The 19584-nt window shown below is 37.0% G+C and overlaps 1 protein-coding gene across 2 annotated transcripts in view; it reads left to right on the forward strand.

Moving 5' to 3' along the window:
- Window positions 1-19584, forward strand: part of ASPH (aspartate beta-hydroxylase) — a 219291-nt gene that overhangs the window by 32356 nt on the left and 167351 nt on the right. The window contains exons 2-5 of one of the 2 annotated variants that reach the window (XM_044245542.1): window positions 2881-3030; window positions 4457-4501; window positions 6383-6451; window positions 11643-12717. In XM_044245542.1, coding sequence (XP_044101477.1) covers window positions 2881-3030; window positions 4457-4501; window positions 6383-6451; window positions 11643-11887 — 509 coding nt within the window. In that variant the 3' untranslated portion in view covers window positions 11888-12717. Of the gene's footprint in view, window positions 1-2880; window positions 3031-4456; window positions 4502-6382; window positions 6452-11642; window positions 12718-19584 lie in introns of those variants that run through there. The other variant, XM_044245543.1, reaches the window with a different exon arrangement.

Genomic DNA, 19584 nt, shown 5'->3' on the forward strand with positions numbered 1-19584 from the left:
ATAAAAATAGGTTTTTTTTTTTTTAATGTATTTCATAGAGGCAAGGAGCAAGCACGAGTGGGGAGGGCAGGAGTAGAGGGAGAGAGTTTCAAGCAGACTCTGTGCTGAGTGTGGAGCTAGACACTGGGCCTCTGTCTCACGATCCTGAGATCATGACCTGAGCTGAAAGCAGGAGTTGGTTGCTTAACTGACTGAGCCACCCAGGCACCCCAGAAATAAGGATTTTTTTTTTTAATACAGCATTGAAAATTATCTCCTATGCATCAGCGTTTTAACAAATTAAACCCGTAACATTGCTAGTGAATCTGTGGTGCTCCCCTGTCCCCACTTTTTTCTTTTAATTTTTAAAATTTTAGTGATGCTCTGTATTGTTCTTATAGTTTTTATGCTCAAGACAGATAGAAGTATTGGAAATCATCATTTTCCCCCATTGACATTGCCAAAGTTTTCACCCAGTCTCCCCCTCCCATGGCTGTGTTCAGATACTGAAACAGTGAAGCCTGTTTTAAGTGGATTTAATATGTGACATTATAATCTATGCCCAGTAAGAACTTTTTTAATGTACACATTATGATTTTGTGTAGCCATCTTTTAGGAGACTGCTAATAATAGATCTTACTAGAAACAGATTAGATGGTCATATGTTATTTGGTAAGTATTCTTTTGTGAATTCACCCTATGACTATAAATCTGGCCCTTTTTGATAGATCTGTTAATATTTAAAGAACATTAGAAAGAGAAATTGACTTTTTCGTTAAGAATGAAATTTGTCTTAGTCACATTTTTATAGACTTAAATATAGATATTTAGATAAAATGTATGTATTTGAGTGTGTATACGCACACATAGACTCGTTCTCAGACTGGTTTAGTTTTTTATGACCCCTTTTGAAAAGTTGAACTAGTGATTTGTTTAAAAAACTACATATCTTTTTAATAAGAAGAATTTCATTTCATTTTTTCTTCCTGAAGATTTGGCAGTATAGTCGCTTTGAGTCACTGAATACTACTATCAGTATTCTGTAATGAGAGCTGGATTTAGGGGTGAGAAAGCGGATTCTAGGTTAGAGCTAGTGAGCTTTGTCAAAGTCATGTAATTTGGCCCACTCACGTGGGTCTGGGAACTCGGGACCAGGGAAGTTGGGGTTAATTTCTAGTCCTACCCAGCTTGTGCCTGGGACTTGGAGTAAACCACGTAATCTTTTTCTATAAAACAGGGCTAATGATTCTTGTCCTTAGCCAGTGGTTCTGAACTAGGCACCACCCTTGTAGGGGACACTGGGATGAGTTTCAGAGTATTTTCGTCATCATCAGGGAGCTACTTAGCTTCCAGACCCGAGGAAGCCAGGGAGGCCAGCTGCCCTGCAGTGTGAGGGACAGTTGCACTGGATAAAGAGTTGTTCTGTACAGACATCCAGAAATGCACTCTTGAGATACACTGACCAGCCCCTTGTGAGGGTCACGCACCACCACGCATGTGGGAGCACTTTGAACTACGCAGGCACGTGCTCAACAAAGAGAAGACAGTGTCCTGCTCTACCACCTCCTTGTTAACTTTTCCTTTTCTCAAAGTGCATTTGGGAATATGACATATCCTTCAAATAACATTATGTTCCCTTTCAAGAGAAATTTGAATGCAGTCGTCCTTTCTTTTAAAGACAGCGTGGATCATTTTCTGTCAGTTTCACTTGGCTTTCATTATTTTTGTTTACTTTTGGCTGTAAGAAGCCTATTTCCAGAAGAATAGCAAATGTGATAAATGATACTCAGTGGACCACAGTATACAAAGCTGTGTCCTGCATTGAGACGGTTGGTGAATGATGAGCCTTTTCCCGCTTCCTTAGGTCCCAGTGGTCTTGTAAAGGAGGAGGACTTATGGACTATTTTGCTTCTCTTCTTCCCTGATCTCTATTTCCTATAAATAGTCTCCTTCCTTCTTCTCTCTCTCTCTGGCTAAGAATATGGAGCCATTTTGGGGGGAGATATTTTCTATGGCCCTCAACAGGCTTTTTAAGGTTCTCCAGAAACTAAATGGGTCAGAGAAAAGGATGTGGCCACATTTCTTTGTGACTTCATGAAGTTGTTGATATGTGCTGAACTTTGGAGGCGGTTATATGTAAAGAAGTTAGAAGAAAGGTATATATACTACATAAAATATTCATATTATGTCAACCTTTATTTAAAAAAAAAAATTGTTCGGGGACGCCTGGGTGGCTCAGTTGGTTAAGCAGCTGCCTTCGGCTCAGGTCATGATCTCAGCATCCTGGGATCGAGTCCCACATCGGGCTCCTTGCTCAGCAGGGAGCCTGCTTCTCCCTCTGCCTCTGCCTGCCATTCTGTCTGCCTGTGCTCGCTCTCTTCCTCTCTCTCTCTGATAAATAAATAAAATCTTTAAAAAGAAAAATTTGTTCGCCAATGAGTGCTTTATTTTTTTTTTTCATTACCTTTGAGTCAGAGTTTTATATGTGTGGTGTTGAGTCTGAGTAGAATCGCTTCTTTTTCAAAATCTTTATTTTAGGGGCACCTGGGTGGCTCTGATGGTTGGATGTCCACATTCAGCTCAGGTCATGATCTCCAGGTCCTGGGATCCGGCCCCACATCGGGCTCCCAGCTCAGCAGGGAGTCTGCTTCTCCCTCTCCCTCTGCCTTTCCCCCTGCTTGTGTCCCCCCGCCTCTCTCTTTCAAATAAATAAATAAATAAATAAATCTTGGGGGGAAAAATCTTTATTTTATGTAACATGTTTTGAGAATTAGATTGAAAACTGTTTTTGAAATGATTTATCATTGTAAGTACTTTCAAATTACTGGAGAAATAATTCAGCAAAAAGAGGTGTTCAATAAATGTCTTCTTCTATAATGACATTGTTTTATTTTTAAACAGAGACAAAGCATGGAGGACACAAAAACGGGAGGAAAGGAGGACTTTCTGGAAGTTCATTTTTCACGTGGTTTATGGTCATTGCATTGCTGGGCGTCTGGACTTCAGTAGCTGTCGTCTGGTTTGATCTTGTTGATTATGAGGAAGTTTTAGGTAAGGATTTTGGTATTGTTTCTTATTTGAGTTTGTAGTAATGAAAGACATCCTTTAGTAATCTTAAAAATTTATTATTATTTTGGGGGTAATTTCTTTAGCCTTTCAGTTGTTCTCAACAGTGCAAGAACAAAAGGGGATGTTATCAGGGTTCCCTGGGAGTAGTGGCTTCTCAGCTTCTTCGAACATAATTTGTAGTAAAAATAAAAAATTAGTATTTATGTATGTATATCGCACAGAAAAGTTTTATCAAATAGTACTTAACTCTTAGGAAATGCAGTACTGCATAATTTCTGTTCCATTGTATTGTATTATGAATTTTAAACATTCATGGGCCACTGACTTTATGTCAGGACCCAGTTTGCAAGACCCTACCTTAGAGAGCATTTAGAAGCTACACCCCTTTGTCTTTGTTGGAATGAATCAGTGTGTGTGTGTGTGTGTATGTGTGTGTGTAGGTGCTTTCTGTATGCTGTTGAGGAGGTTGCCATGTTTTTTTCTGATAGTTGTCTTCCTTTCTCCTATTTTTCATTTTCTCTCCCCATAATCACTGCAGTTTTTCCTGACTTTTTACATTAATGATTCTTTACCATTTTTGGAGTCATACTCTGAAGTCACAGTCTTTTTTTAAAGTTGAGATAAAATTTACATAATGTAAAAATCAACATTCGTAATATGTGAAAATGTACAGTTTATTTTTTTAATATATTCCTCATGATCTAATTCAGAATATTTCCATCACCCCTCTTCCCCTCTCCTGGCAGACACGAATACACTTTCTATGTCTATGATTTTCTTACTCTTGACATTTCCTATAAATAGAATCATACAATATGGGTCCTTTTGTGTCTGCCTTTTTGCATTTAGCATACTGTTTTCAGGGTTCAGTACTTACTGCATTTTACAGCTGAATAATATTCCATTGAATGGATACACACCACATTTTGCTTATCCATTCATCCGTGGTGGACCTTTGGGTTCTTTCTACTTTTTTGGCTATTGTGAATACATGGTCTTCCTCTATTGATCCAGTGAAAAATATGGGCCCTGTCACTGAAAAATGCACGCTCCTCTAGATGTACCACGTTGCATTGAAACCCACCCTGCCTTCCATAAAGCCTCTGCACTTCTGCTCTAGATGTTAGGTTATAGCCATCTTTCGGTGGGGGGAGACAAAACATGCTGATGGATAATCCGCCGTTGAAATTTTTCATTATTTCTTAAACGGGAGTGTCTCTGGATAGATGATAGAGTAATAAAGGAAGAATTTTAGTTCGGAGACAAACTTCTGAGTACAGATCTGTGCTTTTGTTGACTTACACAGTGCTGTGTTGCTAGGGAACGTCTATTAGACAAATGAAGAGATTTAAAGTGTTTGTACTTTTAAGGGCAAGTTAACAATTTTCATGTTTTTACATGCACGCAGCCAAAGCAAAGGACTTCCGTTATAACTTATCGGAGGTACTTCAAGGTAGGCTATTAGAGATACATTTTAAGTCTACTTGTGTCGGTCTCTAAAATCTCATCCTTATTCTACTAATTTAGTTATTCCCTGCATCTGAGAAAATAGGTGGTAGGTGGTATAGGACCAATGTCCCCCTTTGAGTTTGTCAGAAAGTATGGTATTTTCTATCTTTTTAATGTTACTTGAGCTCTCTGCTATAGATGGCCTCCACTTGCCAATCAGCCCTTCTTATTTATATTTTCTTAGCCACAGAAATGATAACTTCCTTATCTCTCTGTTATTGTTATTGTAATTATTTTTATTTTTTATTTATTTACTTATTTATTTTTTTAAGATTTTATTTATTTATTTGAGAGACAGAGATCACAAGTAGGTAGAGAGGCAGGAAGCAGGGAGCCTGATATGGGACTTGATCCTAGGACCCTAGGATCATGATCTGAGCCAAAGGCGGAGGCTTTAACCCACTAAGCCACTCAGGTGCCCCTTTATTTTTATTTTTAATGTGTATGTGTGTGCTTTTTATACCGGACTTCTACTTTGCTAGTTAACTATTTTCCTAAGTAGAACGAGGGCTCTGGGTGGGTAAAGATTACGCATAGCCACTCTACTTCACAAGTTCTGCCTGCTCTCCTGCAGTGTTTTAACTTACATCTTATTAAAGAGTTGGGAACAGTGCCGCAGTTTGGTTTTTTAGTACTAATGGCTCTGTCTGTGGATGCTGTTAAAAACACTGCTGTGTGTGGGGTCTCCTCACAGCCACTGTCCAGTGCTGAGTTCTAAATGATGTTGATTTTAGGATTTCTTTTTTAGAGAATTGAATGTATTTGACTTACGTTTGGAGTGCTAAACATGGCAATGCTCCTAGATGATAAAACCTTAAGGTAACATTTTACTCTGCTTGAAGAGGAAAGGATATGGTAGTACTGTCTTCTCAAGTAGTTTGTTTTAAGCTTTGTGTGTTTTTCTTGGTAGTAGATAGCCAGTGCTAGTTAAGGTTTTTTGTTTGTTTGTTTTTTGTTTTGTTTTTTTAAAGGCTTTTTAAAAAGTTTTTTATTTCTTAAAGATTTTATTTATTTGACAGAGAGACAGCAAGAAAGGGAACACAAGCAGGGGAGTGGGAGAGGGAGAAGCAGGCTTCCTGCCAAGCAGGGAGCCTGACATGGGACTTGATCCCAGGATGCTGGGATCAGGACCTGAGCCAAAGGCAGATGCTTAATGACTGAGCCACCCAGGTGCCCCACTGGTTAAGTTTTAAGTGGGATAACTAAGATTATTTTTTTGTCATTTCAGGAAGCTAGTCTTATTAACTATATTTCCAGAAGTCTTTTTTTTAAAGTTGATTAGTGATGTTTCTGTCATGAATCATTATTGTAAAATATAAAATCAATTGCCCTCATATTTGTAATATTTGATGTCATTTGTTTATATTTAGTCTTTATTTGAGGCTTGGTGGATGTTCCTTTTATTTTGAATATTGATTGTGGTGAGGAACTTTCATTACTGTAGAAGCATTACATTTTAATGTAACTGTTAGAAATCAAGAATGTTTCTTAGATATGTGGAAATTTTTACCTCAACTGTTTTTGGTAACATAATAAAAAATTCATCTGAAACGATTAAATCAGGGGATTATTAAAACTTTAAGAAGATATTATCTCAGTTATAGTTCTTAGATTATAAGGCGAACATTTCCTGAATCTGTCAGTGAATCCTCTTATCATTTTCAGGTAAGATCTTCACTTAGCACTGCTTTTCAGGATTCAGAGAGCAAAGAATTGCATGGATTGGTAATATTTATGGCTGATGGTCAGGACTGCATTAAGGGGTAATACCTTATCAAACTCGTTTTCCCTTTTCTTCCCATCCATCTTTTCCTCCCTCTTGCAGGAAAACTAGGAGTCTATGATGCCGATGGTGATGGAGATTTTGATGTGGAAGATGCCAAAGTTTTACTAGGCAAGTAGCGTTTTCTTGTTTATTAATGGTGGTAAAATGCTGGAACAAAACAGTATCTTTCCCTTGATAATAATGTATGTCCAGTCACACACATTTTATGGATGATGTTTTCCCACTTCAATTCTGTATTTCATTCTTACTGAAATGGCTTAATTGTTTTTCCATGGACTTATATTTCAGCATACTTTTATAATAAATCGTTAAGTATAGACGTCTTGCACATATATTTTCAATAAGCCTAATTTCAGATCTGTGTTCAGATTTAAAGTACTTTCTATTCTGAACTTAATATCTGAACATATAGTACTAGCCTGAACATAATGTACTAGCCTGTTTTCAAAGATGGTAATTATAGCCACTCTTTAGCATCAGTTGACGTAATTCACTTCCATTTGAAACTGTAAGTTTCTAAAGGCTTACGTAAATCCATTTTGAAATAAAATCATGGTAGCCAGCATTTTAAAATGTCACATGCATGTTTTAAAGGTAACATTAAAATATGAACCAGTAGTTTTTTGGCCGGGTTTCATTATTTTAGAAATCTTGAGCCCTTCTCTTTCTATCACCAGAGTTACCTATCTTTATCATTGAGATATTTTGTGTAATGTATCAACATGTGATATTCCCTCATTTGTTTTAAAATGCTAACTTCCTAGAAGGGATAATGCTGATTTTTGATACACAAGCTTTACGTAATTTGGCCTGGTGAGATGTGTGTTTCTGCTTGCTAAAGAGCATCACTTCTTTTTCTTTACTATTAGTAAAGAAGTGTATATTAGTATAGTATTAGTATAGTAGTGTTATGTGTATGCTATGTTACATGTATACTATTAATATAATAGTGTTACATGTATTAAAATCTTATATACTAAAGTATTTAGAAAAATAACAAATACATCATGGTACTCTATACCATGCTTACCAGAATAATGGTGCAGAGAAATTCAACTTGGACCCACAATTTTGTGTTTATTTTATGGATATGAAAAAAATGAGAGGGTATCACATCTATAACCAATGAAACAATTTTTGGTAGATTAATCTTAACCTCCTTATAAAATAGTAAGTTCCAAATATGGAAAAAAGGGTTTTAGTTGTGATTAAATGTAATTTAGCTTCTCAATTTTGACTTTATGTTTTCTTATTACTTCTCAGTGGGAATTATGTTTGCTACTTAACAGTGGAAGCTTACTCTTTTTTTTTTTAAAGATTTTATTTATTTATTTGACAGACAATGATCACAAGTAGGCAGAGAGGCAGGCAGAGAGAGAGGGAGAGAGGAGGAAACAAGCTCCCTGCTGAGCAGAGAGCTGGACGTGGGGCACGATCCCAGGACTCTGGGATCATGACCTGAACCGAAGGCAGAGGCTTTAACCCACTGAGCCACCCAGGTGCCCCGGAAGCTTACTCTTGATGAATTTTTTTTTTTCCTGTCTTAATCTTAATGGAATTTTTTATGTAATTTTGTCATTACATATCTAAATTTTTCTTTGGATATAGTAAATACTCAGAAGACTATAATCCTAGACATGAAAAAGAAGTAAGATATATAGAATTTAACCTATCAGAATGATGCTAATTTGCTTGCCTATAAGTGGTTTATTATTCCACTTACTACTTTGCTTTAAATGATGAATTCTGAATAGTGAACCTTGTTCATTTTAAAGATAACTTCATGTGGTCCATGTTTCCTCACTTTCAGAAATAATATTCTCATCTGCTATATTTTGTTTTTTGTTTTTTTTTTTTTTCTTTTTCTTTTTTGGCTTAAAATCAGCTGTGTGGTCTGTCAGGAAATATCAACTACTAAAAATTGAAATGTTATTTCTTCTATAGACCACACTGTTTTCTATAGAAAACTTAAATTAGGAACTTGATTTTTAATATTTTAATAGATTATAAGAGTTTATTTCCTATAAGGTTTTTAAGCAACCATTAAGAGGTTAATTAATTATATCTTCGAACATTGCCATTTGCAGTAGACATGTATTTGCTACGGGCAAATCATAACTTTTTCCTTTTGCAAGAATTATATATTTGGAGTGAGAACCAAATTTTGTGAATCTCAGAGTTCATTTTGGTAATTTGACTATTAAATGCACAAAGTCTAAAGTAAATAATTTTATCATATTTTATCATATAAAGGTACTAATTCATAGTTAGCTTGTGGCTTCACAGTTAGTTGGAACAAACCAAAGGTGAGCTGTCAGGCTCACTTAGGTCCTCCGATCTTATTTCTATAATAATTGAGTTCTCTGCATGAAATACTAGCTTGCCTGGAATTGAATTTTATGACTAAAGGTCTTGCCTAGTTTAGCGAGGTTATTGTAGCTTAGTTGTGCCTCTGTTACTCGCAGGAGTTTGCAAAGAGAGCCTGGTGAAATTCTTGGGGTACAGAGACATTAACGGGCTCTGTATGTTCAGGGAGAGGTTATGCGGAAGCAAATTCAGTGAGCGTGTACCCAAAAAGAAGCCAGGCTTCCTCGGTGCATTTTCATTGGAGAGGCAGCTCAGAGGTAAGGGCTTTGGATTAAGGCACCAGGAAACCAAAGGGCAGATTCAGGTAGGAAGCTAGAGATTAGGGGAGAGCTTATTGTAACTGTTGAAATAGCTGAGCTTGTATTAACAGTTGAAATGTGCTGAGCTTTACTATGTTCGACATTTCTTTCATGAGTATTTCCTTCTCATTCTTAAATTTGCATAATCTAAATCTTATCAATTTGAGGAAGTGTACACTTTCATATTTATATTTCATATTTTAAGGTTTGGCTTTTTTTTTTGAAATACCAAGAGAATGAAATATGTGTGAGTAAATCAAGATATTCTGAACAGCCGTCATTAATTTTATTTCATTGTTTCTGGCCATGGCCCTTATGATATACTTTGAAAATATTCTAAACCTTTCCTAGTTTACATATCTTCCTACTTCTGTGGTCAAATTATTAGAATAAATTATCTCTGATACCAATTTGGGTTATTGAAAACTACATTGTTGGAAATTGTATTCTTTGAAAACTTGTTTCCCAAATAAAATCAACAGGAAAATGGTCCAGGTACCAGTTGCTAAGAGTAACATCCTTTTCGAGTAATGCCACCCAAGGATTGCATGATTGTCCTTTTGTCTGTGACTAGCACCTTGCTGGCCCTATGTCAGGTGTGGCTGGAGAACAAAAGGGAAGCCCGTCAACAATTCCTAGAACCTTGGTAAGCATTTGTAGACCAGACAGATGCATAAGTGAACTGGATCTTGTCCACTCAGAGATGCTCACACCCTGCCATTGGGGTCAGGCCTGCTCTTAGAGACTAAAGAATTACATACCCAGAGTAATTCCTTTTTCTGTTTGGTATTTGGTAATATTTTTGTCTTAAGAACCACAGGAAGGTTGCATTGTTCAGGTACTTTTGCATATTTGTTGAATCCTTCAGCTTGTCACACTGAAGGCTGGTAAAGTTTTATATTTGATACTTAGAAGTACTAATATTTGAAAATAGAGGAAAAAATAAACATGTTTATTATAAATATACAGCTATAGTTTTTTTTTTTTAAGATTTTATTTATTTATTTGATAGAGATCACAAGTAGGCAGAGAGGCAGGCAGAGGGAGAGGGGGAAGCAGGCTCCCTGCTGAGCAGAGAGCCTGATTTGGGGCTCGATCCCAGGACGCTGAGATCATGACCTGAGCCGAAGGGAGAGGCTTAACCCACTGAGCCACCCAGGCACCCCAGTTATATATAATGTTTTAAGGCAGGAAGTAGAAAGAATGTTATTCCCGCAGAGATTTCAGTGGGAATACAGATCTCCTCTGTTCATAGTACTTGTCAACTGTTAAATTTAGTGAAAAAATATTCCAGTTGTGTCAACAAATAATTTAAATACCAAAAATACTAACTGGAGTTTGTTTTCTCCCCCTGACCCCCATACTTGAACAATGATATGGTGTAGTTCTTCTGTGCACTGAAGTGGGGATAAAACACTGTATACTTAAATATTTATGCTAGCTGTCTTACTTTTGTACCTTACCTGCCAATCTTGATTCCTGGCTCTTACACTACATGGAGAAATGTTGAGTTGCCAAAGCCCAGCCTACTGAGTGAGGTGGTTATCATCAGGAAAGCTCTCAAGTCATGTTTACATTTCTTACAGGCAGATCTTTCTACCCTGTGTTTTTTTTTCTCTTTCAGAATTACAGGTCTTATTATATAGGGATTGGCTGTATTGGTAGATTTTTATATTTACTGGGCTGAGAGATGTTTCTTACCCAAAGCCAGTTCTAAACAGGAAAAAAAAAAAAAAGATAAAACCAATACATACTTTGTTTTCTTTACATCGTGGTGGCCCATTTTGGGAATAATATTTAAAAAAACAGCAGGAGTCATGGATCTTTTTAGTCGAAGCTGACTTCTTGGGCTTATGGGAAGAGAGCTTTAAATATTCCTGTTGCAAATGACTGGCTGGGGCCTTGGTCAAATTTAATACTGGTTAGCAGAGTGAATTATTACTAATAGCTGACTCTTACTGGTCAGAATTATAGGGCCATGAGTAAGTAGCCAGAGTACTGGAAAGCTAACATTTGGTAGTGGGAACATTTGATTATCTGACATAATTTGAATAAATTTATGTCCATCTGTGAATGCTGTAAGCAGTAATCTTGCTAGTCATATTAATCCCAGAGTATCTTAAGTAAACTCTATGTCTGAAGGGGAAAAGTGTAAGGAAATGAACCTTTTTATTTTCTTCAATGAATATTTATTGATATATGTAAATGCTTATATAATCAACTCTCGATAATATCTGGTTGGTAAATCCGCAAACATGGAGGCTGTCCAGAAGGATCTTTTTACCCTCATACTACTTTTATTTGTTCTTCCCATTGACATTAATCAGTCAATTTTGGCTAATACAGTTTTGTTTTGGGGCTGTAGATTCTCTAATGAGGGAACGGCAAACCTGGCTAGGGGCTGGTAGGAGTGGCAAGGATTGGTGGAATTGTGCCTTTCCTGCAGTACATGATTGAGAGTTGATTGTAAGGTGTGGATCTTTATCGGTTTCTTTGTTTTCCGAAGTTACCTTTTCTGTTAACGTCTGTGACCATGATGCACGTCCTTGTTGAGACCGCTCTTCCTCAACTTCTTTTTTCCACCTAACTGCTCTCCTTATTTTCTCTTTCTCTCTTCCTTTATTCTTATGTAGGCCTGACCAAAGATGGCAGTAATGAAAATATTGATTCTCTTGAGGAAGTCCTTAATATTTTAGCAGAGGAAAGTTCAGATTGGTTTTATGGTTTCCTCTCATTTCTCTATGATATAATGACTCCCTTTGAAATGCTAGAAGAAGAAGAAGAAGAAAGCGAAACCGCAGATGGTGTTGATGGTACGTCACAGAACGAAGGGGTTCAGGGCAAGACTTGTGTCATTTTGGATTTACATAACCAGTAACTTTGATTCAGGGACTGAAGTCATTGGCTTATGAAAACCTGCAGCAGTGTCCTGTTTCTTTCTTTCCTTTGCTCACCCAGGGCTTCACGAGCAGTGGGGCAGCTGTGATCAAACCATACAAGGCAACCATGTGATCTTTCTCCCCAGTCCAGCTCCTAGCTAGTCCCTTGTTTGGCTCCCCCACTTCTAGTGAAGAAAGTGGCATTCCTCATTCTTGTAGTAGTCTGCAAAGTGCATTGAGAATGATATTCTTGGTGGTATAATTGGTTTCTGTATCGTTTTGTTTCAACTTATGTTGTATTTACAGCACTAAATTTAGAAGCTTCATAGCAAATTGTTTTGTGATTAACCCTTGATGCTTGTCTGTCTAACACACTATTAATTGAGATGATTATAATGGACTTGATTATAAAAATGTTTCCAGCATGATTCATAAATTAAATGATTCTCTGTTGATCTTTAAGATGACTGATGTGTAAAGTGATGGTTCTTTAACATGCTGATATTTTTTATTGTAATTTGTTTAGGTTAACTGATTTGTCAGATAGGTTAATACAAATTTCAGTGTAAAATTCTGTACTAATGGTGCTTTTAAAATAATTTGAAAATAACCCCATGTTTTTGCCTTAGGGTAGTGAAACTACTGTATTCAGATAGTAGTAGGTCTGAATATTTGTCTATGAAAGCAAAATTTATTTTTAATTTTATTTCCAAATATACATCCAGAGAAAGTAATTTGTATTTTTTTTAAGCAGGCATATAACACAAGAGGGAAAATGTGAATATGTATCTTAAATAATGCTGTACATATTAAAATTATTCATCCTAAATAAGTCTTTTTTCATTTTTTTCCATGTATCTCCTTATTAAGTGGCTATCACCCTTGGCTTAGGTAGAACAATGGTTTTTAGATTTATAGATTTACGTAAGTGGTAATTCTTTTCAGGAGAATATATTTTTTGCCATTTGAAGACCTTAAAAAACATTTTTGAATCAGTTCATTTAAAATGAGTTTGCTTCAGTAATAGCAAAAGGAATTATGTTAACCTTATATAACATGCATTCATAAAATGAGATTTCATCTGTTTCCTTACCGCTTGAAAGCGATTAGGACCTCTGGTTTCTGCTACCATTTTAGGTAGTGCAGTTTTGTGTTTTTAAATCTCTGAGCCTCTAGGAAATTTAACTTGGCTTTGATTCCTCATTGAGCTGAAAATTTGAATATATTTCTATTTTTGAACATTTTTATGTATTTAACTCTAGTAATTTCTTCTTTTCAAATATTCATTCCTTGCGTTTTAATATGTAACCAAGTTGCTTTCAGTAAGTGGAGAAGTCACCCATTTTTTTTCAGAGGGGAACATGACAAATTTAGTTTCTCTGTTGGCAGTCAGGATCCTAGGCTATCCAAATGAACTAAATTTGCATTTATTTGACCGAGATCACAAGTAAGCAAAGAGGCAGGCAGAGAGAGGAGGAAGCATGCTCCCTGCTGAGCAGAGAGCCCAATGTGGGCTTCTATCCCAGGACCCTGGGATCATGACCTGAGCCGGAGGCAGAGGCTTTAACCCACTGAGCCCCCAGGCGCCCCCAGCTATTTGTAAGTATGTATCATAACTCAGCCATAGCCAGACAGTTTAAAGTATCAAATGAGAACTGGGGGAAACACATCCGTTTCCCCCTTTGCTTACCACTTACATGTGTCAGAAGCAACTGCAACTTGCTCATCTTAAAAAGCATTATTTTAAAGCTACTTTTGCATATGGCTGCACACGTTGTACATCGGACAGTTACATGGCTAGTAAAACTCTAGTTTGTCTTTCCCTGATTACTCAGGGAGTATGTTTCATTCTGTTCATGTTTCTGACAGTGAAAAGCTTCAGATTTTGAAATGTTAATATCCTGGAACACAAAAGTATGATTTTAGTAATGTTCTTTTTGCAAGTTTATGCAGTCTTTGTGCATATTGATTGTGTCTTCCACTCTGAGCCAGAGTACTGTGAAATACCAACTTTCATTAGGTTTAATTTAAAAAAAGTTTTGGGCCTCACTCAATGAAATTCACATAGCCAGGTGTCTGAGATGTATCTTTTAAAAAAAAAAAAAAAAAAAAGTCTTGTTTTTCTGTGCTTCATTACTACTAACTCTAGAAGATTTGTGATGAGTTCGAGAAGTAAATTAACTAAATTTGCATGTTAAGATGTTTGCAATCATTAATTTCTCATCAGGCTCTTTTTTTTGTCATGATAATGATACTAATGCATGTTTCATGTACAGAAAGTAATTATGCTTTATTTTTTGTAAGTGAAAAATAATGACATGAAGAGATAATTTTCTTTTTATTTAGTACCCCACCGCTAGTCAGCCCTGTTGAAAAGTCTCCGAGGGACGTAAAACCTAGGGAGCTGGTGAACCCCTGACTTCTGTGACTTCCTTCAACTTGTAGCAAAGACCTGTTTTTGTGAGAAAAAAATAAAGTTGTTTGCAAAACTAGTGTAGAGTATTTTGAAGCTGATCAGAATTACTTCACTTAAATTTTATTTATTGTATCTTTATGATTTTTAATTTTTCTAACTATTTATTGTTTCATTTCATAGTATAAATATTTCCCTAGCTTTATGCCTTTTAAGCTTATTAGAAAGGCAAAATTCTGTACATTTGAGTACTGATTTGTAGTTGAATGGAGTTTGGAGTTGTATCACATTTACTCTGCTTTTCTAACTTAAAACACCCAGAACTTGGCAGCATGAACTGTGTATACAGATGTCATCTTGCCTCCTCAGACCTGGCCCGCTTGTTTCTTGAGACCCATTGCTATGTGTCCAGTTGTGTTCTCTGAAGTTTGGCTCAAAAACAAGAAAGTGGCACTCTGGGGATTTCTTTTCTGCACTGTAGCTTCTTTCAGGCCTGATGTTCTCTGAGACAGGAGTGGTGGGGTATGAGTCAGTTGGAGAGCTGTCTTCTGGGTGCTGGTTGTATTGAATCCCTGAGGCCTCGCCGCCAGCTTGCTGTTTGGGAGAATCACGTCAATGCTTCGGGCATAATAGAATGCTGCCTTTTCATCATGTACTCAATTCTTCTGGGAATTACCTCCCTGTCTCATAGAGCTGTATCCAGACATGTGAGACAACTTTTCTGCTTGAATTCTGGTTTGTTTTTATTTACAGTTAGCTAGACTGAATAAAATGTTTCTGTGTACCCTGACAAAGCTTTGGAGAATTCTCAAAAGCAACTGTAGGCATAGGCAGCTATTCTTAATTTGATTGATTCCTTGGTAGATAACACCTTTTGGTGATTGATATCATGATCTTTTCTTTTTTCTTTCTTTTTTTTTTTTAAAAAAGATTTTATTTATTTATTTGACAGACGGAGCACAAGTAGGCAGAGAGGCAGGCTGAGAGAGAGAGGAGGAAGCAGGCTCCCTGCTGAGCAGAGAGCCCAATGTGGGGCTCGATCCCAGGACCCTGAGGTCATGACCTGAGCTGATGGCAGAGGCTTTAACCCACTGAGTCACACAGGCACCCCCATGATTTTTTCTAAATAAGATCCCAGTCTACAAAATAAGTAGTTTTCTGTGATTTGGGCTGTGGAATTTTCTTTGATTACAATGCATTATTTGGAGAGTTTTCATGAAATTCACTGACTCAGACTCTGTTAGCACAAGTTGATTGACGTAATTGTATGCCAAACTGTTTGCTTCTGATATTTGTTGATCCTTATATAACCAAGTGTAATACATGGGAGTAGATATTAACTAGACTGTGAGGTCCTGAAGTTAGGAACCAAGTCTTAGGCTTCATTTGAATCCCTCTTGAAACCTGAGTCCAACATAGAATATTTATTAAATAGTTACTGGGGTTATTAGTCTTGATGAGTGATAACCTCAAAAGCTACCCATTATCTAAGAAAACATGGATGGTTTTATTTTTTAAACCAACTTAAATAAGTGAAAAAATTATTGGACCTTTTTTCCCCCAAGAGAAATGACATTTTGAATTTCATACGGGAAACTGACCTATGCTAACTGATGTCTTCTGATGAGCTTTCTGGTGAGCTTTCCAGGGTCTTTTATGTTCCTATTTGAGTTTGCTTCTTCATGCAAACTTCCGGTCTCTGGATGTCATCCCTTCCTAAACTTTGAGTCATTCCCTTTTCTTATGTTCCAATCTTCCCTTCCCCAGTTATCGTAGAATATTGGAAGGTTTGTAGCTTTCTTTTTTCAAAAATGTCTGTGATAATATTGTTACACTTCTATTTAAAGATAAAAAGGAAATTGGTGTAGTTAGTGCACTGGCATGCCTTTTAGCCAAACATTCTAGAGCAACAGTCTGCCTAGAGCAGAGAACAGTTACTGAGGCATTTGGGACCTTTCTTTTTATTATTATTATAATTGTTATTTTTGCTATCTGTAGTCAGTGTTGAAATAAATTGTGGTGGTTCAGTATGGGAAGGAGTAAGATGAGAAACTGAAGCTCAGGGTGACTCACGGGTCTCACTAGGGACTGTGGTTGTGATGGAAGTGACCAGAGTGCTAAGTGGTACCCAGCCGTCCAAGTGTATGGCCAGCTCTCGGGAAACCTGTAGTAGCTACTTGGGTTTCTGTAACAGAGCCAGTCCTCTAAAATTATGCCCGTTGCACAGGTCCAACCATTGGCTTAATGATTCAGCATTTTAATTTGATACAGAACATTTCATCTTGAAAATGTGTGTGGGATAGTGGCTCTGGGGCCGTTGCCAAAATAACATTAATTACTCTTAGGCAACTCATGTTTTAAGGGCAGAACATAAGATCTGTTTTTTTAAATTCCTGTTAGAAAATTCTCAAAAAGCTAACAGAGCTATTAACATTGATTACCTTAAAAACCGTCAGAGTAACCATACGGCGAAAGGAGGTAAAGAACATGATGATTACTTCTTTGCCGTTCCCTTTGGCTGCAGCCACTTCCTGATGCTTTTTTGATGACTGCCTTCAGTTGGAACATATTCTATCAACAAACAACTTTCATCTCAATGAGTTACAGAATACCAAAGTGTTTTCCTTTTAGGCTTTGATTGATATTATTTTCTATATGCTACTTGGAACTATTTTTAAGGAGTTACATTATATTGTCATGAATTTTATTGATTGACAAATTCCATCCCCCCTTTTTTTTGGCCCTGGGCATTGGCTATCACAGTAGGGAGAGAAAAATAGGGCATGCTTGTTGATTTTTTGACTGTAAAGGGAGTCCACATCAACCATAGTTACAAATTTAATTATCTCTGTAATTAGGGATTATATAAAATTATATAAAAGCAAAATCCTATATACTGCCCTGTGTTTTTCTCTGGGGCCACTTCTTCTCTAATGTCCCCAACTTTTTTTTTTTTTTTTTTTTTTTTTTAAATTTTCCTCTATGTCCTGGATCACCACTAACTCTTCCACCATTGGGCTTCACATCGTTTATGGAAAAAGATCTATTCTAAATTTACCCAAACTGAGCCTGTGTAAGAGGCTCACTGCAGTGACAGAGTTATTCTTTTCAGTATGTGTTCAAAACCTTTCCCATGATCTTCTGTTTTCCAGGGTCACTTTATTCTTCTGGAAAGATGATTTTGCTCTCTGCTTACCAAGATAGTGATCTTTGGCTTCAGTTCCATTGTCTTCCTCTTGCTACACTTTACAACATTTCTTTATTCTCAGAATTTTCTTCATTGTTTCCTTTCATTGATCATTTTTGCAGATGTTGCATCTTGTGGTTTCTCAAGTTAAGTCTTTACCTGTATCTCCCCCTACATCTTCTGGACTCATTATAAGTTCTCCTCTCTTGCTAGCTCTGTTCCTGTTTCCCGTAGGCATGCCTTTTTTTCCCTCTAGCCATTAAACATGCAGACACAGTGAAATCTTGCAAACCCTTATTCCTTTCTGTCCCTTAGGAACCATGGGAAATTCCACATATCATCAGTTTTATCTTCAGAAGAAGAGAGTCAGGGGCCCCTATTAGCACTCTGGGTTTTTGGTCACCCTTTTACCACCAATGTTGTCTCATTGTAATGTGACCACGTCTTCTACTGCTTGTAAAACTGTAATCTGAAGAACTTTATGGGACATTTAATAACTAACAATTCAGTCACGTCTTCATCCTAAATCTTCGTTCCTGACTTCCTTCCTAAAACTACATTTTTGACTTGAAGAATACTGTGTTTCTTAACTCTCATTTCTTGTTATATAGGCACTCCTCTGTTAACTTCCTTTTTTCTTGGTGCTAGGCTTGGTGCTTTCTCTCCTGTCTGTACCCTTTCTTTCTTTCTGGATGTGATCTTTGTGATTTAAATATTAGCTGTGTCTTTATCGCATCAAGAATATTGACTGTATTCTTTAAGTTCATCAACTTGAACTAAAGTTGATGCTTTGGAATTTTGTATAGTGCATTGCACACAAACTGGAAAAGTTTTAAATAAAGCCTCATTACTTTATCCCGTTTCACTTAGCTAATGCTAACCTAATATTTTATTAATGTCAAAAGTTAACTAGCCTTTTTTTTTTTTTTAAGATTTTATTTATTTGTCAAAGAGAGAGCACAAGCAGGGGGAACGGCAGGCAGAGCAGGCAGAGGGAGAAGCAGGCTCCCCACTGAGCAAGGAGCACCATGTGGGGCTCAGTCCCAGGACCCTGGGATCATGACCTGAGCCGAAGGCAGATGCTTAACTGACTGAGCCACCTAGGCATCCCAGCTCCAGCCATTTCATCAATACAGTTCTTTCAGCTGTCATGACAGTGGGGTTTGGTGGTTGGGTAGTCTGATTCTTAACACTTTGGTTTTTAACAGGAAAATCTGGGCATGCGTTGAGAGAACATGAAGGAGTCAGGAGAGAGACATGAAGAGCATCAAACAAGCATTTTAATGTTTTATGCTAGTTTCTTTTGCACATTGGATATGCCCATGTATTTAAAAGTTAGTATTACAGTATAAGTTTGGTATTTTATTCTGAAATAAAATTTAGTGGGGAGTAGTCCAAGACGGCAGTCAGTATTATAAGGTGGCATCTGTTTTTAATAGCGCTTAGGAAAGATTCAAGTTTTATTTGTGAAAAATGATTTGTTACACACACACACACACACACGCGAGCGCGCACACACACACACTAGTTATTCTGTATGCATATGAGTAATTGGACAGGTATAGATAGCCATATGGAACAGTTAATTCACATTTCTTTTTAAAATGGAGTCAGTAGTAAAACATACACTAATACTTTTTTCCACAATAATGATGATGCTATTTTTTTTAAATTGAAGTATAGTTGATACACAGTATTCCCATTAGTTTCACACGTACAGCATAGTGTTTGAACAATTCTCCATGTTACGCTGTGCTCACAACTTCAGCTACCATCTGATGATAATGGTATTTTCAACCAAAATAAATTGCCATTCTCAAATGGACTGTCTTACTTGATGGAAACAAATTGCGATGGAGAGAGAAAGAGGAAGGATTTGAGGGATGAAGATTGATTTGACTAATATATAACGGGAGTGAAAACACCTCATACTGACAGTTGGGGGTGTGACTAGGGTTTTGTAAAACACAGAGTGGGTGCTGCTTTGGGACTTTCTTGTCCAACCGCTGCCGCCATTTGTTGCTGAGGGACAGATGGTACTGCGCCCACAGGAGGTTACCAGTAATCACCACACCTCCCACTCTGAGAGCCTAGGA

The sequence above is a fragment of the Neovison vison genome, chromosome 4, assembly GCF_020171115.1.
Source record: "Neovison vison isolate M4711 chromosome 4, ASM_NN_V1, whole genome shotgun sequence".
Classification (NCBI taxonomy): Eukaryota; Metazoa; Chordata; class Mammalia; order Carnivora; family Mustelidae; genus Neogale; species Neogale vison.